The sequence below is a fragment of the Heloderma suspectum genome, chromosome 6, assembly GCF_057233095.1.
Source record: "Heloderma suspectum isolate Gila_16-S chromosome 6, 16-S_ref, whole genome shotgun sequence".
NCBI lineage: Eukaryota > Metazoa > Chordata > Lepidosauria > Squamata > Helodermatidae > Heloderma > Heloderma suspectum.
In genome coordinates, this window is record NC_139463.1 from 31,354,967 (window position 1) to 31,379,782 (window position 24,816).

The following is a 24,816-nucleotide window of genomic DNA, read 5'->3' on the forward strand; positions in this document are numbered from 1 at the left end:
CATTGAACAACAGCCCTTCCCCATTCTGTAAGCCACTCTGTGAGTCTTGTTGGCACCCACCCAAATTCCCTCTTCAATCTTCTCCTGTGACTTGTGTGAACTGTAGTGGAGGGATGTCCATTGCTGGGAAATCTGGGGGGGCGGTTGGCTCGACTGAGTTCCACAGCATGTATGACTTGACTTGCATCTGTGAGTTGAGCTGCAGGCTTTCCCCAAACTCTGGGAATGTTTTTGTGCATCTTGGGAGGGAGGTTCTGCAATTTGCATGGATTATAGCTGACTGTACACAAATTTGGCCTTAATTTGTGCAAATTGCTCAGAAATTTTAAGAAAAACTTTTACAAATGTGCAAACCTCCTGGAAAATCCATGAACTGGCCCAACTCTCTGCAGATCGAGTTGAGTGCCACATCAGGAACTGACACAAAGTCCAGGTGGGGGGGGGAGCCTAGGGTGTCAAACCCACCCTCCAAATGTATTTCTCTGACATCCCTAGTGAAGTGAGATTTGAAAGACACTAAATATTCTCTAGCTGCACAGATAGCCACTTGATATTCCATATCAGCATTTAACACCCAACCATTTATTGCAGGACACTTCTAGCAGCATTTGGAAGCTGACACACCATTATCTTTATTAAATCTTGTTCTGTATTTAGTTCATTAACTTGAGCACACTCCGGGAGAGAGCGGAGGGCAGGAAGGCCTGGCGTGCTATGGTCCATGGGGTCACAAAGAGTCAGACACGACTTAACGACTGAACAACAACAATTTAGTTCATTCAATCCATCAGGAAAAACAACAACCGTATTCTCTTGGGTGGATGTGGCACAAAGTAGCATTGTGCTGAAAATTTCTCCCACATTTTTTTTGAACATTGTCATTCAACTTAATCAAAAAGAAATGTAAAGGAGGAGAAATTTCAGAGAAATTCTCATGGGTTGGGTTTGGGGTTCTTGTGCTTACCTTACTTAGGAGGTGGCTGAGGAGTGTGCATGAGTGTCCTGTCTGTCATCATACAGTAATCTCTGTGGCAGCCTGTAGCCTCCTCAGCTTCCCACACTTCACTGAAAGCCATCATGAGGAAGATATCATGATTCATGACGCAATTCCTCCCATGGGGCTTTTTCAAGTGCAGGTGGCCTGGGAGGCTGCAGAGCAATGGAAAGATGTGTAACAGAAAGCGAGAGAACACACAGCACCCTTGGCCACCTCGCAGTGATAGGCAAGCTCAAAATCCAAAAGAAATTCAAAATTCTACCTCAGAAAAGTGGAAGCCTCAACATAGTTGATGCTGTTGCCACTTGCAGGAGCAGTGCAATAAACCAAAAACCCTTAGGAAATAAGAAAGATCCTGTGCTACAACCCCTGCCCTATCTGTGAGAAACTGTTGGAAATTTCTCCTCCCCTAGGAGAAACTTGGTGAAATTGTCCCCCAATTTCTCTGCCCACAAATAGGCTGGAGAATTTTGAGAGAACATTTGAGCACAGTTCTAGTACAAAGTACGCATAAATTCTGTTATGTTGGGAAGAAAACCTGTACCTCAGGGGTGTAGAACCTCAGGTCCGGGGGCAAAATCCAGCCCTCCAGGGGTCTCAGTATGGTCCTCCAGGGTTTCCCAGAATGCCATATTCCTTTCCCTGGACCCCGAATTCTTTCGTAGTTTATTGGTTTCGTGCAGTTCTTTCCCCATTCTAAAAAGTTGAAATGCCTCTCCTGTGGCTTAGTTATTGACAGTAAGAACTTTATGCTCAAATAAGCTGGTATTTTTGGCCCCATCCTTTTTGCCTTTGGTCCTACCCACCACTGGAATGCAGCCCCCAAGATTTTGTCCAAAATGGAATTTGGCCCTTGGGCTGAAAGAATTTCTGCACCACTGGTCTAGCAACTCAAGGGATTCAGGATGATTCAGCTCCTAAACAAGGCCATCTTCTCCCCTGCCCAGCACACTTTACTTACTGGCAGGAAGAGCTTTAAGTCAAAATATGCTGGTATCTTGTATAATTTGGCCCCACCCCTTTTTGCTTTGACCTTGCCCATCACTGGAATGCAGCCTCCGAGAGTGTCCACAAAACTGTATATGGCCCTTGGGCTAAAAGAGATTTCCCACCCCTGCTGTACCTGAACAGGGAAGTCTCTGCCACTATTGGGATCAAGGCAGGGCATGTCCAATGCGATGCTGTGTATGAGACCTTTGTAAATAAACCTATGGTCTCCAAATGTAAGCCCTGACATCTCGTACCCTTCCCCATATATCACTTGCAAAATTGTAAATCATGCCCCAGGTGACAGCCATGGAAGCGACCACTATGAAGGTATGCATTCAGCAGTATGATCTTGCATTCTTACTTGAGCTGGGGGAAACAATTATTTGACAGTTTCCTTTAGGTTTTAGATCGGAGGTGGGCTCACCATGGCTGTTTGCATGGCCCCAGGGTTCCTGCTGCTGCTGCTGCTGCCACCACCAACACCTGTAAACAAAGTACTCACTCCCTTTGCAACTTGTTTCCCAGCAGAATTCAGCAGGACATTATGTTCCTTGAGGTGAAGGTCAAGATGGAACCCACACCATGACTAGTACAAAACCCAACTTGACTGACTGTTGAAGATTACTTCGGCAAGGGGATGCCCTCCACTGCACCCAAGGGCAGCAGGCTAGCTTAGAGGGCATATGGCATGGCATGCACAGGTCTGTCCTTCCAGCACCTCACCAATGTTTCCCAGTCTCCAGAAAATGGTGCCCAAAGTGACCACCTCAGTCTGCCTAATGGCAGGGCTGACCATGATTGTTAGACACACACACACACACACACACACACACACACACACAGAGAGAGAGAGAGAGAGAGAGAGAGAGAGAGAGAGAGAGATGTATTTTCCAATTTCTAAACCATTTATCTTGGTGTCCCATGGGATTTGGGGCTTGATTTTAAACTGCCTATCATTGAACTGCTTCATTTAATGTCTTTTAGGGCACAATCCTATGTATGTTTAGACAGAACAAAGTCCTACAACTTCCAGCATGGCTGGCTGGGGAATGCTGGGATTTGTAAGACTTTTTCTATCTAAATACACATAGGATTGCACCCATAGGGCGCAACCCTATGGCTGCTAGACAGCGGCTAAATGGCCATAGGATTGTTTGGTTTTCAGGAACCAACCTCAGAGCCCACACTCCAAGGTCAGTTCCCAGAAAACCACCTCCTCATACCCTCCCCTGCCACCTTGTACTTGTAGGCAGAATGGATTATCCTAAGCTCCACATTTGTAAGAGCAGCATGGAGCAGGAGGAAAGGAGGCATTCCTGGGGGCAAGGGGATTCCCAGGGGCGGGAGTGGGGACCTCGGAAGGGCCAGTATGACACTTCCTATGTGTCGTCCAGCCACCACCACCCCTGCTCTGAAGTTCTGTGGCTAGACAGCTGGAATTGGCTATCTAGCCACAAATGCAAGGCAGCCAGAGTGTGGAGGCGAAGATCTCCTCTGTGCTCTGCCCACCCTGCATTGGATAAGCGGTCACCTCCAAGTTTGGAGGCAGCTGCCTGTCCCCATAGGATTGCTCCCTTATTGTTTTGTTTTTGACAAAAACAAGGAAATTGCTGAAACTCTCTAACTGTATCCATCTTGCTTGCTTTTCTCAGACCATTTCCCACCCACCCTCACCCCCACAGTTAGCATGGCTGGGCCAAGACATTTTGCTGCCTGTGGTGAAGGACAAGCTGGCTTCCCCTTCCATGTACAAAAACTGGATCCATTCCAGTCTATGTTCAGGCCTGGTTTTAGGATGGAATTGGCCTTGGTCACCCTGATAGATGACCTTGTTTGGGAGAGGGACAGGGGGAATGTGACTTTGTTATTTCTTCTTGATCTCTCATCGGTATCTTCACGGACTGCCTCAAGGAGTTGGGACTTCGGGGTACTGTTCTACATTGGTTCAGCTCTTATGGAAGCCGACATGAAGCCATTGGGAGTGGTCATTAGGGGATTTGGGGCTAGGTGTCACCAGTATGCTGATGACACCCAGCTCTATTTGTCTCTGACATTGAATCGGGAGCAGCTGTGCATATTCTGAACCAGTGCCTGAATGCAGTTATGGGTTGAATGAAGGCTGATAAACGGAAGTTGAACCCTGATAAAGAGAGACTCTATGGGTGGCTGGATGGTTCTCAGGTCCAGGAATTGGGGTGTTTGCCCATTCTGGATGGGGTTGCACTCCCTCTAAAGGAGAGGTACTTCTGAGGGTGCTTCTGGATCCATCCTTGTCACAGGAGGCCCAGCTGACCTCAGTGGCCCAGAACGCCCATTGCTAACTTTGATTGGTGCATCAACTGTGCCCATTCCTGGATAGGAATAGCCCAACCAGAGTGATTTATGCACTGATTACCTCAAGATTATGCTACTGTAATGTGCTCTACGTAGGGCTGACCTTGCATCCATGCAAAAATATTTCTAAGCTGCCTTTAAGGATGGAGCCCTTCAAGGCAGAAGATGCAGCTGGTAGAGAATGCATGGGAGCACCCAGCTATACACATATTTCACCTGTGTTAAAATAACTGCACCAGCTGCCTATTAGCTACTGAGCCATGTTCAAGGTTTTGTTGCTGACATTCAAAGTCCTAAACTTGGGGCCAGGATACCTAGCAGGCCGCCTTCTCCTGAGGAGAAATCTGAGGAGGCCTTATGGGTCATTCCACAACCAACAGTGTGTTTTCAGGTAACGGCACATAAGCGGGCCTTCTTGCCATTGGTTATGCTGGCTAGGGCAGATGGGAACTGTGGGCTAACACTTCTGGAGGGCTGTTACCCAGCTTTTGCTTTAAAACCAGGAGCACATCTGTGCAGATATTTCACTAACACCCAGGCCACTGCTTTCGTGTGGAAGTTCTGAATGGCGAAACTTGCCAACATTTAATAGATTAAGATGGGGACCTACTCGAATCACCCCTATTCTCATAGAGTCCTCTCCTCATTATACACTGCTGAAGGCTCTACTCCCTTCTGTTGTATGCCTTCGTTCTAAAGCAGGGGTGCAGAACCACAGGCCCAGGGTCCCAATCTGGCCCTCCTCAGGTTTCCCAGAAGGCTCCACCCATCCCCCTGACCATCAATCATTTGCTGGTTTCCCAGTGTTTGTGCAGTTTTTTCCCCATTCTAAAAGGCTGAAATTAGAGCTGTGTGCAAAGGGCCTCCCAAAATTCTCCAGCCTATTTGTGGGCAGAGAAATTGGCGGGACAATTTCACTGAGTTTCTCCTAGGGGAGGAGAACTTCTCCAACTGTTTCTCACAGATAGGGCTCACTATCGGCAGGGGTTGTAGTACAGCTTCTGTCTTTTTTTCCTAAGGGTTTTTGGTTTATTTCACTGCTTCTGTAGGTGGCAACAGCACCAGCTGTGCTGAGGCTTCCACTTTTCTGAGGCAGAGCTTTGAATTTCTTTGGGTGGCATTTTTGAGCTTGCCTAATCACTGCGAGGTGGCTCAGCATGTTGCGTGTTTTTCTCTCTCTATTGCACATCTTTCCCTTGCTCTGCAGCCTCCCAGGCCACCTGCATTTCCTGAACTGAAAAAGCCCCATGAAAGGAATTACCTCATGATGTCTTCCTCATGGTGGCTTTAACTGAAGTGTGGGAAGCCAAGGAGCGACAGGCTGCTACAGAGATGACTACAATGACGGACAGGACACTCACACACTCTCCTCAGCCACCTCATAAGTAAGGTAAGCACAAGAACCCCAAACCCAACCCATGAAAAATTCTCTGAAATGTCTCCTTTGAATTTATTTTCAAAAGCAATTTCTTTTCTCTCAAATTGAATGAGAATGGTTGAAAAAAATGTGGGAGACATTTTTGGCACAGCACTAGTTGAAATGCCTCTTCTGAGCTTGGTTCCTGGCAGTAAGATCTTTAAGCTAAAATAAGCTGAGACTTTGGCCATGCCCACCCTATTTTGGCTTACAGCTCTTCCTGCCAGGAACTAAGCCTTAGGGGAGGCATTTCAATCTTTTAGAAGGGGGGGGGGCTGCACAAAAGCTGGGAAACTACCCAACAATCAGTGGTTGGGGGAAAGGGAAGTGGCCTTCTGGCGAACCCAGAAGGGCCATACTGGGACCTCAAGAGGGCTAGCTTTGCCCCACAGGCATGAAGTTCTGCACTCTTGCTTTAGACCCTGGACTTAATGGTCTTACGGGCACCCTTCAGATGGCCATGTGCATTAGAAATAACATTTCTCTTCTCCCCCTCCAACTGCCACTCCATGCTCTAAAACTGCTTCTCTGTTCCTGATACGTTGGAGCAAGAACAGCAGGAAAACTGCTTAAATCATAGCACCATCATGACTACAGAAATACTATGCAGTTTGCTTCTGCACCTGCCACTTTCAGAGTGTGTGTGCAGGGCCCTGGATTTTGCCCCTGAAGTCCAGCCCTAGCTGCACTATTGCTGGGAGCTGGGCCACCAGCAACTGTATCCTAATAGAAAGGGGAGGAGGTTTGAACCTCTCTCTGAGAGGGACCCAAGCATCATGAAAAATAGGCCCATTGGTTCACTGCCACAATATCAATATTGATTGATGACATTCAAGGAAGGTTTAAAAAAGTGGCTTCCCCTGTCAGAGGATGATCCAGTCCCTCCTTAGGAACAGGGGTGCACTAACTATTTGGGATTCTTAAGTTTGCTAGAGCCCCAGCTCCTGAGGGTTTCCTGAGGGTACAACACATCAGACTGTGCCCTAAATTTGTTAGCCTTTAAGGTGCCACAAGACTCTTTGCTGTATTTCCTGCAACAGACCCACACGGCTACCCCTGGAAATGGCTGTGATGTTGATGTTTTGAAGACGCGAGCGCTGCCTCGAGTGTCCTTTGGTTTTTAAATGGAGAGGTGGGTTATTTAATAAGTGTTTCCCTTAGATAGGAAATGACATAGCAAAAGGAGAGGAAAACCCTTATAAGTGCACTAAAAGCAGGTTTCCCCAATCTGGTGCCAGTGGAGGCTGGTGACCCCGAGATCAGTGGCGTGGTGAATCCACTCTGGGTTTCAGTGAGAAGTAGTCAGAACTCTAAACGTCCTTGGATAGCTCCTTTAGAGTTCTGACTGCTTCTGACTGAAACTTTAATTTATTTAATTTATTAAATTTCTCAATCGCCCATCTGGCTGGTAACCCAGCCACTCTTGGAGTGGATTCACCACCCCGCTGAACTTGGACGCACCAGCCTCCACTGCCTGGTGCTCTCCAGATATATTGGGCTGCCCCCATTATTCCTAGCTGTGAATGATGGGAGTTGTAGTCCAACACATCTGTAGGGCACCAGGTTGGGGAAGGGGGCATGAAAAAAATGAATGAAGAACTTGGAATGGAATGATGAAAATGAAGGGTATAAATTTCCAAAATAAAAATAAAGGTAGCCCAGTCTCTCATATGCCATGGTATAAGCTGAGCTCTGGGTGTGTTTGGTGGTGGGTAAAAGGTTCTGGGTCCAGGCTCTACTTATTTAATAAATGTATATACTGTCCTTCAGGTGGTATTTCGAGGTAGAGGTGTCAATGTATCATGGCCTGCTTACAGGATTCTGCATCACACTTAATGACCATAAATTGCATAGTAGATAGACACACATATGTATAGGGGTGCTTTGCTAACTTACTTCTTGCATCTCTGTACTGGCCTCTTGCACCTCCGTATTGGCTGCTTGCACCTCCGTATTGGCTGCTTGCTCATCATCGTAATTGCTCTCCCCGGTGTCTACATCCTCTGGAACATCACCTTCTGTGGGCTCATAGTCAGAACCATCGTCCACTTGGAAAAGAGGGTTGCAAGGCAGCACTAAATAGAAAACCCACCACCACCAGCACAGCTGGGCTCCTTTGAAGGGCATCCCCTCCTTTCCCATATTGCCCAAAGAGCTCAGGGTAATCAGCAAGAAGAGGAGCGTAAACAGTGCCTGGTTGCACAGATAAGGAGGCACTTGAGGTCTTCTGGGACCAGCTGAATGCATTCAACTGTGCCTAGAGTTCTGTGCCAGTTAAGATGGATTCTGGGCATGGAGAGAAGAAGAATGGAAGTCAGAGCAGGACATGATGTCACAATGACAGCAAAGCCTGGACTTTTTTTTTTCTTTTTCTTTTGAAGAACACAGCGTCAAGGACTGGCAGGTTGGCTGCTCCCAACCTCCATCTTTCCATAAATGCTGCCACTGACACACGCTTCAGGGTTTTTGTTGGCCGAAGGACATAGCTTTGGCAAGGTTATGTTCCTGGCAATTTAGAAATAAAACAAAGACAGTGTTTCTAGCAGGGGTTATAACTTGTGGCCCTCCAGATGTTTTCACCTCCAGTTCTCAGCAGCCCTAGCCAACATAGCCAATAATGAGGGATGATGGAAGCTGTAGGCCAAAACAGCTGGATGGTTACAAGTTGCCCACACCTGTCTTATGAAGTTGGGAGATGGGATTGAAGATGCCTTACAAAAGTGTTTCTGAATCTGTGTGGGCTTTTGTCTGTTTTTGAGAAGTAATATTTTCTAGATAAATAACATTAATGACCCCCCCCTCTCTCTCTCTCACACACACACACACACCCCAGTAAAAACTATTACCTCTTAAAGATTTCTCAGTTTCTGATTAGTTGTACACTGCTTTGAATATATATGTAGGCAAGTGATTTATAAATAATATGAAATGAATAATGCAGTTGCCAAACAACTGGAAAAGAAGCCCAATGCAGCCAAATGCCTGTGAGGGGTGAAAGCTAGACACAGTGGAAGCTGGTGGCTCTGATGTCAGTGGGGCAATGGATCCGCTCCGAGTTTCAGTCAGAACTCTAAAGGAGCTATCCAAGGTGCTTCACACATTGGATAGCTCCTTTAGAGTTCTGACTGATTCTGACTGAAACCTGGAGCAGATTTACAGCCCCACTGACATCAGAGCCACCAGTCTCCACTGGCTAGACATGATGTGAAAGATGCACAAACTGTCTCTTGACTTCTTCTTTTTTTAAACTGAAAAGTAGCTGCAGGGAGGATGCAAATTAGAGCAGAACAGGGGATGCTTAATCCTTCCCTGCATCAGCTCTCCCACTGCTTTCCCACCCATGAGGAAAAGATTCAGGGTTGCTGCATGGGTTTTTCCTCTGTGTGCATGTGTGTGTGTGTGTGTGTGTGTGTGTGTATGTGAAGCAACTCACAGATAAGTAATGTTTTAATAGGAAACACAGTTGGTAGGGGAAGGATTAAGCAGACTTCTCCTCTCCCATTGCTTCAGTCCCACAGATACATCCCTCTGCAGCTGCATTTCAGTAAACCTACCCAGAAACTGTTCACTGGTCTTTCACATGACCTCTAATTTGTCTTTAAAAATCAAGATCTGACTTGGTTTTCTGTCTAAACATACACAGGATTACATCCTAAGCAATCTGAACTCAGAACTCCCCTCCCCTCAAGCGTCAGGCTTGAGTCACACATTAATTGCTGCACCAAAGTCTACATCTTCCCTATGCATACATAGAGGCATTTATCTGGAGATCATTGACAGCTTTTGCCACCACAAAGCTGCCAGTAGTATCCTTAAGAGGCACGATATTGCTAATTTGCATTACCTGGAAATTTGGATGCATTTCCCGAAGCCTGGTAGATGGCGCCCCCATCATCCCCCTCCAAAATGTGGGCTCTGGGTGTTATCTGTACATGCAACTGCACCCTTAAACAGTCAGGAGCCCCAGTCTTTTCTGTCCTGAATTTTCTGGTCTGATTAGGTGACAACGCCACCACTTTCAGCTCTCCCCTCATTCAGACCGCCTTTCACTCACTCCAGTGGCCTGGCTTTCACTCACAGATCAGGTGTTGTCCATTCAGATAGACTGGTCCAGTTCCAGATTTTAAGATAAAGGTAACAGGAGGGATTAATTCAAAGCTGTCAAGACTGACCTGTTAAGAAACAACAACAGCCCAAACAGACAGACATCAGACTTCAGAATGTTTTTCTTCTAAATAACCTGCAGCAGAGGTAGAAAGACAATACAGCAACAACGCATCACAGGCCTGATTGGTCCAAAGGATTTTTAAATTTATTATTAAATTTATAGCCCACCTTTTTTTCTTTTAGCAAGGAACCCAAGGCAACTTATATGGTCCTCTCCATTTTATCCTCACAACAGCCCTGTGAGGTAGGTTAGGCTGAGAGTCAGCGACTGGCCCAAAGTCACCCAAGGAGATTCATGGCCGACTGGGGACTAGAACTGGGATCTCCCACGTCCCAGTCCAGCACTCTAACTACTGCACCACACTGGCTATCAGAGGGGGAGGATCGCAGAGGAAGGCTTTCTAATACAACTTGGGATAGAATTGTGGGAATGTTGCTCTATACTGAGTCAGACCCTGGGTCCATCTAGCCCAGTATTGTTGACGCTGACTGGCAGTGTTTCTCCAGGGTTTCAGGCAGGAATATTTCCAGCTCTACCTGGAGATGCTGGGGATTGAACCAGAGACCTTCTGCATGCAAAGCAGGTGCTCTACCACTGAGTTATTCCCCCCGCCTCCAGTACCCCAGGATCCGGGTTCCTGAAGGACTGCCTTCTACCACATGTGCCTGTCCAAAATCTGCTAGGGTGGGCTACATGGCACATTCAACTCTGTCCTCCAACACCTCACTTCTGCTCACTCCCCACCCCACCTGGCACCTGCCCACTGAAATAGGTGTATCAATGCACCCTGACATCCTCGTTGAGCTCCACAGTCACCATTTTTTGAAAAACAAAACAGTGATTGCAAAAATGTGCAAATCTGCATACACGCGAAAATGTGCATTTTTGCAAAAATGCAAATATGCACATTTACCAAAAATGTGCATTTTCACACATACACAAATATGCACATTTTTGCGATCACCATTTTGTTTTTCAAAAGATGGTGACCATGGAGCTTGATGAGGCCGCCAGGGTGAGTGCAGGCCGCTCGCTGACCGTGAGCAGGAGGTGAGTGGGGGCTGGGGCTTGCTGAGCGGGGTTTGGGGGTGCAGGCAAGGGGGTTTCCACTGGATTTCCAATTGGAATCTGGCGCCTGTGCCATCCCTACTCAAAAGCCATTCAGCAACATGGACATTTCCCTTGGTGATGATGTCATCTCTCCAGCAATGTATTCAGCCTAGGGATGTTGGAGAAATCCACAACGGAATGAAATGAGTTCAGATTTTGCTGAAGCCAACTGGCGGATTATGCACCAGACTGGTTTTTCCCTTGTGGGGTGGATTCTGCTGACCTGTGGACCATTTTTCTAACTCTTCCAAATTTGTGCAAATTTTGTCATCAAAAAATATGCAAAAAGGATTTTAAAAAGCAGCCCAAAATGCAAGGCTAAAGCATGAAAATGCACATTTGGGAGGATTTTGAATACTCTGAGGGATTTTGTGCTTTTTGCACTTGTGAATTTGTGCAAATTCAGGAACGGAAAAAATCTGATTCCGGCAAAACACAGACGGAACAGATTTCTGCAATCCGTACATCCCTAATTCAGTCACATACTATCTCTGTCTGTCAGTCAGTTCAGTTGCATTGTTTATAATCCAAGGTCATCGCAATAGAACAGAAGGAAAAGATCCAGAATTTTACAAAAGTTAAAAAGGGACATATTAAACATGGATAAAAAAATGACAATTTGTTGTTCAGTTGTTCAGTCATGTCCGACTCTTCGTGACCCCATGGACCATAGCACGCCAGGCCTTCCTGTCCTGCGCTCTCTCCCGGAGTGTGCTCAAGTTCATATTCATTGCATCGGTGATGCTATCTAGCCATCTCATCCTCTGCCGTCCCCTTCTCCTTTTGCCTTCAGTCTTTCCCAGCATCAGGGTCTTTTCCAGGGAGTTTTCTCTTCGCATTAGGTGGCCAAAATATTTCAGCTTCAACTTCAGTATCTGTCCTTCCAATGAGCAGTCAGGGTTGATTTCCTTTAGGATTGACTGATTTGACCTCCTTGCAGACCAGGGGACTTGTAAGAGTCTTCTCCAGCACCACAGTTCAAAAGCATCAATTCTTCGGCGCTCAGCCTTCCTTATAGTCCAGCTCTCACAGCCATACATTACTACTGGGAAAACCATAGCTTTGATTAGACAGACCTTTGTCAGCAAGGTGATGTCTCTGCTTCTTACTATGCTGTCTAGGTTTGCCATAGCTTTCCTCCCAAGGAGCAAGCATCTTTTAATTTCATGGCTACAGTCACCATCTGCCGTAATCTTGGAGCCCAAGAAAATAAAATCTGTCACTGCTTCCATTTCTTCCCCTTCTATATGCCAGGAAGTGATGGGGCCAGATGCCATGATCTTCGTTTTTTTAATGTTGAGTTTCAAACCAGCTTTTGCACTCTCCACTTTCACCCTCAACAAGAGGCTCTTTAGATCCTCTTCACTTTCTGTCATTAGGGTGGTATCGTCTGCGTATCTGAGGTTGTTGATAATTCTCCCGGCAATCTTAATTCCGACCTCTGATTAATGCAACTCGGCGTTTCTCATGATGTACTCTGCATATAAGTTAAATAAGCAGGGCGACAATATGCAGCCTTGTCGTACTCCTGTCCCAATTTTGAACCAATCGGTTGTTCCATGTCTGGTTCTTACTGTTGCTTCTTGACCCTGGTACAGGTTTCTCAGGAGACAGGTAAGGTGGTCTGGTACTCCCATCTCTTTAAAAATTTTCCACAGTTTGTTGTGATCCACACAATCAAAGGCTTTAGCGTAGTCAATGAAGCAGAAATAAATGACAAGCTAAAATTAATGCTAAATATTCCCCGATACTATCAATCTTTTCCTAACAAACAAATTTTGCAAATGTGCTTGCAAGCTCGGGAATATGCAAGCTTTGCCCCCAAAATGCGTTCAGGTTCGGGGGTGCGAATGGGGCGAATTTGAGTCAAAAACAAATCACAATGAATTTCTCACCCATCCCCGCTCAAAGATTTCGGGGTTGTTTGAACACGGTTCATTCCCCCGTGGAATTACCATTGGTAAGACGGAGTGCCTCAGCGATGCAATTGGCATGGGCTTGGGGATGCCTGCCATGTTTTTGGACTCCACGGCAATGACATGTGGGACATCATCTGCATCTTCACCCAGGGAGACCTGGAGGAGTGACAAAGAGCACGGTCATTTGCCTGTTCCAGAAACAACCATTTGCCTATTCCAGAAACAACCAAAGCCTTTCCACAAATTCATCCAGCTTGCAGATCAGAGTCATCAGTGCTGTAGCAGAACCGGGGCTCACAGGGACACAACACTGGGACTTTTTTTTATTAGCAGGGACACTGACATCATCTGCCTCCCGCTCCCCTCTCAGATTCCGTTATCTCTGAGCTTAGCTGCAATCCTTACAGCAGCTAGGGGGAAATGAATTTTCCCAGCATCAATATATTCTTCCCTGTTGCGATGCAAAGTGTTTTGGGGTGGCTTGGTCTTGAATGGGCAATTAAGACCCATTAGCTTTACAAAGGCCTGCTCCTGGTGGAGACAAAAACTGCTAGAATTGGTTTGTTGATATGGATCAACACAGCCGCCTGAATTTTTGGACTCTCCTTGGGGGCATGGCTATGGGGACTGCCATGATGAATGCCTGCATCTCAAAATTTACCAGTATACTATTAGGGGTCAGGAATCTCTTTCTGAACATCTGAGTTCATCCATTTCCCACACATCATTCTTTGAGGGACATGGAATGGGGGAAAATACTCTGAAAATCAGAGGGGACTTAGGGCAGGGGTGGAGGAACTTGCAGCCCTCCAGATGTTGTTGGACTACAATTGCCATAATCTCTGACTACTGACCAAGGTGGCTGGGGCAGATGGGATTTGGAATCCAACAACATCTGAAGGCCACAGGTTCCCCACTCCTGTGGTTGAGGAATTAGGTTTAGCCCAGGCTCTCTGACATCTGTTCCCAGGATCAGTTTTCTGCACGGATGCTGTGACTGGTTTTTCTTGGTAACTACAGGCTACCTGGAGAACAGAGTGCCTCTGAGCATGTGAATCTTTTAAAAAAAAGGTAAAGGTGTCCCCAACCAGTCGTGTCCGACTCTAGGGTGCGGTGCTCATCCCCGTTTCTAAGCCGAAGAGCCAGCGCTGTCCGAAGACGCTTCCGTGGTCATGTGGCCGGCATGACTGAACACTGAGGTGCACGGAACGCTGTTACCTTTCCCACCGAAGTGGTACCTATTTATCTACTTGCAATTTCTTGCTTTCGAACTGCTAGGTTGGCAGGAGCTGGGACTGAAGACAGGAGCTCACTCCGTCACGCAGCACTCGGGTCTCGAACTGCTGACCTGCCGACCTTCCAGTCTGCAGTTCAGCGTCTTAACCACTAAGCCACCGCGGCCCCTACAAATGAATCTTTTACCATTCAGTAATTATAGTCAGTTCTCCATAGAGAAGTTCAGTTCTCCCATCTTCTCTGATCATCGACTATGCAGGCTGATGGGAGTTTGAGTCCAGCCACATGTGGTTCATGGAGTCCACCCACATCTAGTCCTGGTTCATGGGAAGGAATGCCTCTGAGTGGAACCTGTGCAGGATCCAGCCTATCGTCTGCAATAATGTAAGCTTACCGTTCGCAGGTATACAAGGTGTTCCAGTAAGTCCTCCTCCTCTTTCACCACACATTTCCTAGTTGTCTTGTTCAATTCACAGCCTACAGGGATACCAAGAGGCCAGGGATGTAACTTCCCAGCTTCAGACTGTTACATGGATCATTCCAGATCAGAAAACTCATTAGTTATTTTGTTTTATCCACCTTTCCACCAAAAGAGCAGCGCTCAAGGCAGCTAATATTAAATCCAGATTAAAAACAAAATCTTAATGCGTAACATAAAAAGAAATACATTAAAAACACAATTTAAAACACAATAAAGGAAATAAACAGCACCAACCAGTGGAAAACCCCTTCAGCAACAAACCAGCTTCTTGCTAAGGGCCTGCATAAAAACAATTTTTCCTGCTGGCGGAAGGACCACAAAGAGGGGGCCAACCTAGCCGCCCTTGGTAGGGAGTTCCAGAGCCAGGGACCAACTACCAGGAAGGCCCTCTCTGGTGTCACCAACGAATCTGCCAGTGACAGGGATACAGGAGAAATCTGTTTGCGTGGAGAGAGCTTGGTGAGCCCTGGATTCTGGCCCAACATCTGCCAGCTGTCCCAACTCGGTCCACAGCGAGTTGGGCCAGCTGGCGGATTTTCCGCATTTGCATGGCAGTGACGGTGGCGGTGACAGGGAGGAAGGGCAGTGCCACGGCACTCCCCTCCCACCCTGTTGCTGCCACTGCTGCGCAACCCTCTCTCTCCCCCTGCTGGTGTTGGCAGTGGCAGAGAGGGAGGGAGGGTCGTGCGGTGGAACTTCTGTTTTTCTTCTTTCTGTAAATGTGGTGCTCCGCAAATTATGGCCGTAATTTGTGCAAAAAAAAAGTTCCTGGATTTTGGGAGCAAACCCTCCTCCTAGCTCGCAAAGGCAAACTGAGCCAGGGAGTCGTGGGAATCTGTTGGGCCCCCAAACGGCCAGATTTTCCTGCAGTGGACATTTCTAGCCACTGACAGCAGTGGTACTGAACGAAGGGCCTCCCCCAAAGTTCGTAAAAGCTGGGCAGACTCATATGGGAGGGGTCTTCCAGGTAGCCTGGTCCTGTGGATGGCCATGCCTCAGATTTCATAGATCACAAAAGCTCTCTCCCTCCCCCCCCCAAAAAAAAAGTCCTTGTGGAGGCTTGCAAGTCCTCACCAGTTACCTCTAGGTCAAGCCTAGCAAGACAGGCTCTTCTGTCTACAGGCTGTCACTTCCTTGCCTGGACATAGAAAGCTGCCTTACACCAGGTCAGACTTGCCCGGACTTCCCCCACCCAGTACCCTCTGTATGTGCTGAACTACAACTCTGGGCTGCTGCAGTCCAAGATATCTAGAGGGCGCCAGGTTGGGGAAGGCTGGGTGGGAGCATCCAGCCCATAATTATCCACTGCTATGACTGGCAGCAGCTTCTCCCGGGTCTCAGACCTTTTCTACAAAAGGCTGTTAATCAGCTGTTAATCCGCCGTATCTGTCTTCAGTTTCGTTACAGAACTGAGATCCAAGCACTACACAAGGAGCGTTTCCTTTCCTGCTTTCCTGCTACATAACCTCTAGGTGGCACTGTGGTAGGATGGAATAGTGCAAATACACAAGAGGAAATCATGCTTTCTTTCGCTTTCACAATTAAATGCTGCATTTTCCTTGTTCTAAAAAAGCTCGCCAAAAGTGCTGGTTCGCCACAGAAATGGAACTGGAGGGTCATTACATCATCTAAAGAACCCATAAACAGTCGTGAGTGGAGTATGATGAGCATACGATAAATGCCTCACGTAGAAAAGCCATCAGGCATAAAGTGGGTTTTTCCCTGTCAGCTGCTACCTAATCCTTTTAAACTGGAAATGCCAGGGGCTGAACTGGAACCTTCTGCATGCAAAGCATGCACAGTCCCTCTCAAGTTCCACAGAAGCAGTGGAAAAAACACACAGCAAAAACTGTTTCCAACTCTTTTAATTAAAATATTTACTATCCAGCCTTTCCATTTGATAAAAACTTCTAAGCTGGCTTACAATAATTGTCTTAACCCACCCACACAAAGGGAACTTTCAACTAAGATAAAACAGCAGAACAGCAATAGAACATTTCATGAGAAGCAGTCACAATAAAATGAAAAATGGAAGTTGCAATCCTATATATAAACTTATCTGAGAGTAAGCCTCATTGAACTGAATGGAACATACTTCTGAATAGACATGTATAGCATCGTACTATAGAAGGCTAAGGAGCTAAGAGGCTACCAGGCAAATGGCATCTAGCAAATGGCATCTATTCTGGCTCGGGACTACAAGACCTGATGGAGTGCCTCTCCTGACCTGAACACTATAGTCAACATCTGAGGCCTTTGAGTGCCACCTCCAAAGGAGGCTTGGAAAGTGGCAACAAGGGAGAGGGCCTTCTCAGTGTTGGCCCCCTGACTGTAGAATGATCTCCCCACTGAGGCCCACCTGGTGCCAACACTGTCATCTTTTCGGTGCCAGGTTAAAACTGTCCTCTGCTCCCAGAGATGTAATGGCATATGATGTGGTATTTATGCCAGCTGTTTAACAGGTCTAGTATTTTACTGAAATTGTTTAGCTTTTTAAACTGTTCTTAAATTTTGTATATTTATTTTTTATGCTGTATTTTTTTCTTGTGAACTGCCCAGAGCGCTTCGGCTATTGGGTGGTATAGACATGAAAATAACAACGACAGCAGCAGCAGCAGCAGCAGCAGCACTTCATATGATTTGGTGCTGGGAGAACCTTCCTGGGGAGGCCATTTCATATCTGGGGTGCTACCATGAAAAAGGTCATTCTCTTCGTCACCTTCAGCCTGACCTGTTGTCAGGAGCACCCAGAGCTGAAGTATTTTAGAACAGGGGTGGAAAACCTGTGGCACTCCAGATGTTGTTAGACTCCAACCCCAGGATGATGGGAGTTGTAGTCCAGCAACATCTGGAGGGCCACAGGTTTCCCCATCTCTGGTTTGGAAGAAAGACATTTCTATTGGACTTTCAAAGCTTCGGGGGCCAAGGTGGGAAGATGGAAAAGAGGACAGGACTCCTTCACCTTTAGCACTTGTTGCTACTGCCCTCTAGTGGCTACAGAGAACCTGGTTTCATCACACTGCAAAGTCCTGAGTGGCTGTAAAGGAATATAGCAAAACAGACATCCTTACCCCAAAGGACAGCCACAGGTTTTTCTGCTATAGACAGTGAACTGGAGGAATGGGAGTTCATCCTTCTCAGTGACAATCTGAGGGTGTGGATCTAGGATAAGAAGCACAGGAGAGACAAAAAGAATAGCAGAGAACATCGTAATACTCCATGCTTACTATCAACTTTTGCACCATTAGCTTTCACAAGTCCCTTTTACATATAGCAGGCACAAGATACTGTTGGAATGAATTTGATCTTCGGGGGAAGATGAGCCCTCTTGCAGGATGACAGCACAGCTACTGGCTCTGGTTCTACCACTTTAAACCTGAGGTGCTTCTAAATTTCAGAAGGGACCTAATCACTAGGACAGCAGCAATTGAGGGCCTTCAAAGGATTTTCTAGAATTTCTTTTCTTTTAAGCTTATGAGTATGAGGAAGGCTCTGGATAGGGGTGAATGCTCCTTCCTTGTTCTCCTCGACCCCTCAGCGGCTTTTGATACCATTGACCACAGTATCCTCCTGGACCGCCTGGAGGGGTTGGGCATTGGAGACACCGTATTGCGGTGGTTCCGGTCCTTCCTCTCTGGCAGGTACCAGAGGGTAGCACTGGGAGAGGAGGTTTTGGACCCATGGCCACTTACTTGTGGGGTGCCACAGGGTTCCATCCTCTCCCCGATGCTATTTAATATCTATGTGAAGCCGCTGGGGGCTATCATCAGGAGGTTTGGGGTGCAGTGTCATCAATATGCGGATGACACGCAGCTCTACCTCTCGTTCAAATCTTCACCAAGGTTGGCCGTAGAATCCCTATCCAAATGTCTGGAGACCGCGAGTGGCTGGATGGGGAGGAATAAGCTGAAGCTGAACCCTGACAAGTCCGAGGTACTTTTGGTGGGAGACAAGAGGAGGCTAGGGGATGTTGACCTGGTGTTGAATGGGGTACGGCTACCCTTAAAAGACCAGGTCCGCAGCCTGGGGGTCATTTTGGACTCCCAGCTGTCCATGGAGGCTCAAGTGTCAGCTGTGAGCTGGACAGCGCTGTATCAACTCCATCTGATACAGCGGCTGCGCCCCTTCCTTCCCGACCATCTGCTCCCATCGGTAGTACATGCCCTGGTCTCCTCTTGTTTAAACGACTACTGTAATGCGCTCTACGTGGGGTTACCCTTGACGTCGGTTCAGAAGCTGCAGCTGGTACAGAATGCGGCGGCTCGCCTGATTAAAGGCAGCCGCCGGCGAGATCACATCACTCCAGTGCTGAAGGAGTTGCACTGGTTACCAGTTGTTTTCCGGGCCAAATTCAAGGTGTTGGTTTTGACCTTTAAAACCCTATATGGTTCCGGCCCAGCCTATCTTAAGGACGCCTCCAGCAGCACCAGACAGGCCGCTTAACAAGATCAGCCTCGGATGGCCTTGTCTCTGTCCCATCAGCCAGGACAGCTAGACTGGTAGGGACAAGGGAGAGGGCCTTTTTTGTGGTGGCCCCCACTCTGTGGAACTCCCTCCCTAGGGAACTCTGTCATGCCCCCTCCTTAATGAGCTTCCGTCATGCATTAAAAACATGGTTGTTCAGGCAGGCATTTGGGGTGGGTTAGGGTATTTTAGAAAATGTTTTTATTGTAGAATTTTATTGTTTTAAACTCTTTTATTGTATGCTGTACATCGCCCAGAGTGGCTGGGTGACCAGCCAGATGGGCGATTAATAAATTTAATAATAAATAAATAAATAAATAAATAAATGAGTAGTGGTAAATTTGAGGGACATCTTGCTAATGTACCCAAAGAAAACATGGCACACAGTAATCAGCACAGCAATTAGCATATTATGAAATGCAGGAAGAGCCACAATATCTCCCCCAGCTATAAGATAGTTCGCTTTGAGTGCTAGTGAAAAATCATCTCACAACGACAGAGATTTCATTTATTTTAAGTGTTTATAGCCTGCTTTTCAAGGCAAAAAACCAAAACCCACAACACTTCCAAAGCAGCTTCCATAAAACCATAAGCAACACACTATCAAATAAAACACCATGCTTTAAACAGCCATTAGAAAGATTTCAAAGCCCAGCTAAGCATTCCATAGAACTAATTAAGAGTGCAATCCTATGCAGGTTTAGACAGACAAAAGTCCTACAACTCCCAGCAAGCCCCAGCCAGTCCAAAAGTAGGTGGCTGATCTAATGCAGAACAAATAAGAAAGCAAATACATATGTGGTGCGACACTAAACTGTGCAGAATGAGTCACTGGAAGAGACTCAAATATCACTCTCTGTCTAACCTAAGGCAAAGCCTGCCACATTCTCCTATAACATTTTGGAGTCACACTTTAATCCTTACCCAACTACTTACAGAATTTATTAATAGCAGTAGCAGAGAGTTGAAAAGCAAATGTGGTAGAGGGTTGAAAAGCTTCTATAAAATGGCCAGGGCTCCTCCCTATATCTTTCCCAAGGCCTGGAACCATACCCCACATCCCTGCCCCCTTAAAGTGTTCTTATTATAATTACTTAATTGATTTATATATTGCTTACCATATCTACAAGATATATCTAAGCAGTTTACAAATCAAATGTTAAAATGCATCGTAATAAATATGTAACTCATCAGATGAAATATTTCGAGCGAGAAACTCAAAACACAATAGTTAACAAACAACCTGGACAACACACTCAGTCCAGGAACACCTGGGAAAACAGATGGATCTTTATCAGGCACCTACAACACACCACATATGTGGCATGTTCTTCCATAGGTGCAGCTTCAATCAGATTGTTGTTGTTTTACTTAGAATCTGCAGCATGAATGTGAAGCCTATCTTGCCTAGTACATACTTTGATTTAAATGCAGATTTCTTCTAGTCTTTTATAGTTTGTTCCATCCCCTCCCCTTGGAAACATCAGCAGAATGTTTAACATCCATGATAAAAAGCAATCCTTCTTTGATCCCTTATTTTAAAAGAGAGATCCCTGAATATTTTAACCAGGGCTTGATCTGTGCCAAGGCTAGTACCTGTTTTGAACATCATGGAAAGTGGGAATGCCAGCACCTCTGAGCATGTGCAGAGTGCCTTTCGAGCAACACTGGAACCTCACAGCTGGCCCCCACACAGGCAATTCTAGGGGAAAAACTTCCAGGTGAGAGGAAGTAGCAGCCAGGCCAACACAAGCTTTGCACTCAGCACCACTCTTTTTTAAAAAAGACATTACGAGCAAGCTTGTTTACAAATTATGGGAAGGTAGTAACCATGGGTGATGCTGGCACTTGGAGGAAATAATTATTCTCTTATACATGTTTAGATAAGTGGAAAAAATCACCACCCACACTCTGCTTTGCTGCTTACTCTCTCTGTATACAAACACCAACCAGTTAGTTTCTGCCCCCAATAATTCTTTTTCTCTTCTGGTCAGAAGCAGACAGCCCGATAGCTGTTTTTTTAATGCTATCTCCACCTATCCTGCATGGGAGTTTATGCAAAAGAAAATGTATCTACCGCAAGTCTGCCAGCTGCTCAAAGAAAAACTAGCCCAGTTTGCTTCTGTGCCTTTAGAAGTGGTTTGATCCACCAAAATGCATTGGTGAAGCCTTTCGGTGCATAGATCTCAGCATTTGCACCGACTTCAGCCTTCCCCAACCTGGTGCCCTTGAGATGAGTTGCACTACACTTCCCATCAGTCCCAGCCAGGACAGGCATGATGTATGTTGTAGCCCACCTGCTGGGCATCAGGTTGGCAAAGGCTCTCTTAATTGCTGCAGAACAACCTAAATCAGCAGACATAGCTGATGAGATAGCAAGGAATAAGTCTTCTGTGGTTACCAGTAGTCGCTTCTTGCTCCATTGTTTGCAGGGAGTAAAGAAGGAACGGATGTCAAACAGAGATCAGTTAGTTCTCCGGTGTTCCATGGAGTGATCTCCATATCCAGCAGATGGCAGCAGATCATTCTTAAAAGGATGATCGTTCTTAATAAGGGAGATCAAGAATGCAGGAAGTCTGGAGTAGCGTTAAGACAAATGTACATGTGTTACTTAACATCCTTTTGTAGTTGCTGTTTTTGTATGGGCGAAAGACGGAAACTCTGTCTGATGATATAGACTCTAGTCCTCATAAGTTTATGCATTTGTTTGTCTTTTATGTGCTACTAGACACCTTTTTGGTTTTGCTGCAACAGACTGCAATCCTATTCACATTTACCTGGGAGTAAGTCCCACTGAACTCAGTGGGACTTACTTCTGGGTAGACGTGCATAGCATTGGACTGTAACACAGCCAATGCCCTGGAAAATGGCTTTATTCATAAGCTGTACTGAAAATATCTTTTTATCAAAGGATGGCCTCGACATTCTTACAATAATTAGGATGGATTATTTATCAGAAACACATTTTTCAGTCTTCTAACTACTGGTGTCTACAGATTTTGGCGGCACACTACCTTGGGAGGAAAGGATGAGAGCCCTGCCTGGGGGAAACTATGGAGCATTTCTCCTCCCCCTGGAGAAATTCGGTGAAATTGTCTCCCAAATTTCTCTCCCCACAAGTAAGGTGGAGAATTTCAAGAGGCCATTTGCACACAGCTCTAATTTAAACAAGTGAAAAATATCTAAGAACTTGGTCTACTTTCTTGGAACTATTTGATAGTTAACCCATATCTGTGAGGGGATATGAAAGCTGTGACTCAGAAGTTACCTTCCCTGTTCCTTTCCCTCCCATTCTGCTTTCTCCCCCTTCCCTGTTGTCTCTTGTGTATTTGATTTGTGCGTTGTTACGTCTGTACGTGTGGCTGAACTCTACATTGCAGAGTCAGCGCTCATTGCTGATAATCACATCGGATTTGTGTTGAAGGTTGGGGAAGGATAATTTTAGGGAGGTGTCGGTGGGCTGGGGATACTGGTTTGTGTTATTTTGCTGTACTAAAAATGCAAATAAAACAAAATGTCCATCACTGACAGCCTCTTGGGTTCATTGCTCCCCTTGGAAGTGCAAAGGAACCTACTGTTTTCCAAAGCCATGACTGTAAATAAGATTTCTCAACACTGATTTTTCAACACATTTTATGGCTGTAAATAAGATTTCTCAAGACTCCCAAGGGTTTTTAGTATTTATTTATTTACAAACAGGGACAGCTAAGGAGTTCTCTGAAGGGTCATTTCACATGGCAGGGGACAGAAACACAATAACATTATACATAGAGTCCAAAATGCCAGTCGTCCCCAACCTGGCGCCCTGCACCTGTGTTGGACTACAACTCCCACTATCTCCAGCCAGCACAGCCTGGGGTGATGGGAGTTGTAGTCTAACAACAGCTGGCAGGTGCCACTTTGGGTACAGCTGCTAAATGCCATTTGTATAAGATTATCGGGAACAACTCCTTTTACCTCTTGCAGATGTGGGGACCGGGCAACATGGAGCAAGCACTGCTTCTTGCGGCTCAGTGCTGCAGGCATGAGGATTAAGCTGGAGCTGCTAAAACTCTCTCTTCTTCATAACTCTTACAAATATGGGAGCCCTGTTTTTATTGCAACTATTTGTAGATAGCATTGAGGATCTGGAATGTGAAAGGTAACCCCCAAGACATGACTCTCTGTAGGGGCATCGATTCATACTGGCGGTGTACAGCTATCATGCAGTGCAGAGAAAACAAAACGAATGAATGAAAAAACAACTCTGTCTCCTGGGTTCCTGCTGCTACTTTGCAGCAGCCTTCCAGTTGTTTGGAACTCCAACTCTCATCATGCACAACTGGTAGGATGATGGGAGTTGTAGTCCACACTGGTGGAAAGCCAGGGCTTCATGGACCAAGCATCATCAGTGAAACCTGTCTGAAGGATATGAGCTTCAGGCTTGCTGTATTGCCCATGAGTTTGCAAGGCCCAGAGTAGAGACAAAAACACATGCACAACCTTTCCTTGTGAGCCCCTGAAGCTTACACAGAGTGTCCTAGGGAATTATTCCCTAAACGTATAAAAATATGAAAATAAAAATGGGAGGAAAATGGATATGAAGCTGTACTCTGGCTGAGCTCCAAAGTTCTGGCTTCTGAGGTAGATAATACATACAGGAAAGCATTTAACTTGTAGCTGCTTTGGGGGATTATATGTAGTTCATCTCTGTCCCAGGACTAAAAGCCAAAGGATTATCTTCATGGATCAAATTTGAATATTCATGGACTTGGACATATATTCAAAGCTGAAGATGTACAGTTTTGAAATGCAAATTGGCCTGCATTATAATGGGATTCATTCCAAGTCTTTCCATTTGAATCAGGCTGTGGGTTTTTGATACATTTTAATGAAAAGAACTGGGAATGGAACTGAACATGAATCTCAAAAAAGATGTTCACTATAATCTCTGCATTTTCAGTTGAACGGGTGCCACATTGCAGAGTTGATAACGTGTGTGAAAATCAATGCCAGCTTTCAAATAATTGCTATCTCAAACATGCTGGTTTGGGAAAAAGGGTACCTCGCAGATGTTCCTTCTTTCTTTCATTCAGTTTTCAAACATATTCTTGGGTCTGCAAAGCAGCAGACCCAAACAGGGTGGGAAGAGGACTTTGGATTTTAATGTGTATCAGTGACTTCTGAATGAGTCAAAAAAAGGCATCACATTCCATAGACCACTCACTTCCTTATTTATAGCAATCAGCAGACACAGCAACTACTGCAAGCTATCCTAATATTCTGCCAAATGCCTTGGGAGATTGTGTGACCTGATACGACGAGGTCAGAACTCCTGGGACTCTTAAAAGTTGCGTAGAGCAGGGAAATGTTAACAGAAGCAGCTTTACCCACTCCTGCATGGCCAGATGCAGATGTCAACATTTCCTTTTATACTGAAGAGCTAAATGTTCAGGGCCCTTGTCCTCCTTTACAACTGACCACCCTATCAAAAGACAGAAGATCCCCTTAAGAAACAGATCCAAAAGGCCTCTCTATTTGGGCTTTGGATTAGAAGAAGCTTGGATGAATTAATTCAGTACATCTGAGTCCTTTAGAAGTGACTGAACACCTTTGGTCTCAATGGCAGACCAGGCAAAAGGAGGGATCAATGGCTGGTTGATGGTTTAAGGCACAAAATCTCACTGCAACTTGAACTGCCAATTCTCCCCCACTCCTGGT

At 46.0% G+C, this 24,816-nt stretch overlaps 1 protein-coding gene across 1 annotated transcript; it reads right to left on the minus strand.

Moving 5' to 3' along the window:
* Positions 1-7,625: 7,625 nt before the first annotated feature.
* LOC146340613 (nucleoplasmin-like) lies at positions 7,626-23,142 on the minus strand. The gene is made up of 6 exons (XM_084807249.1): positions 23,074-23,142; positions 17,724-17,814; positions 14,566-14,648; positions 12,972-13,091; positions 9,817-9,910; positions 7,626-7,786 (listed from the first exon to the last, which is right to left on the minus strand). The coding sequence occupies exons 1-6, from the start codon at positions 23,140-23,142 to the stop codon at positions 7,626-7,628; spliced, it is 618 nt and encodes a 205-aa protein (XP_084663375.1).
* Between the last annotated feature and the right edge of the window lie 1,674 nt (positions 23,143-24,816).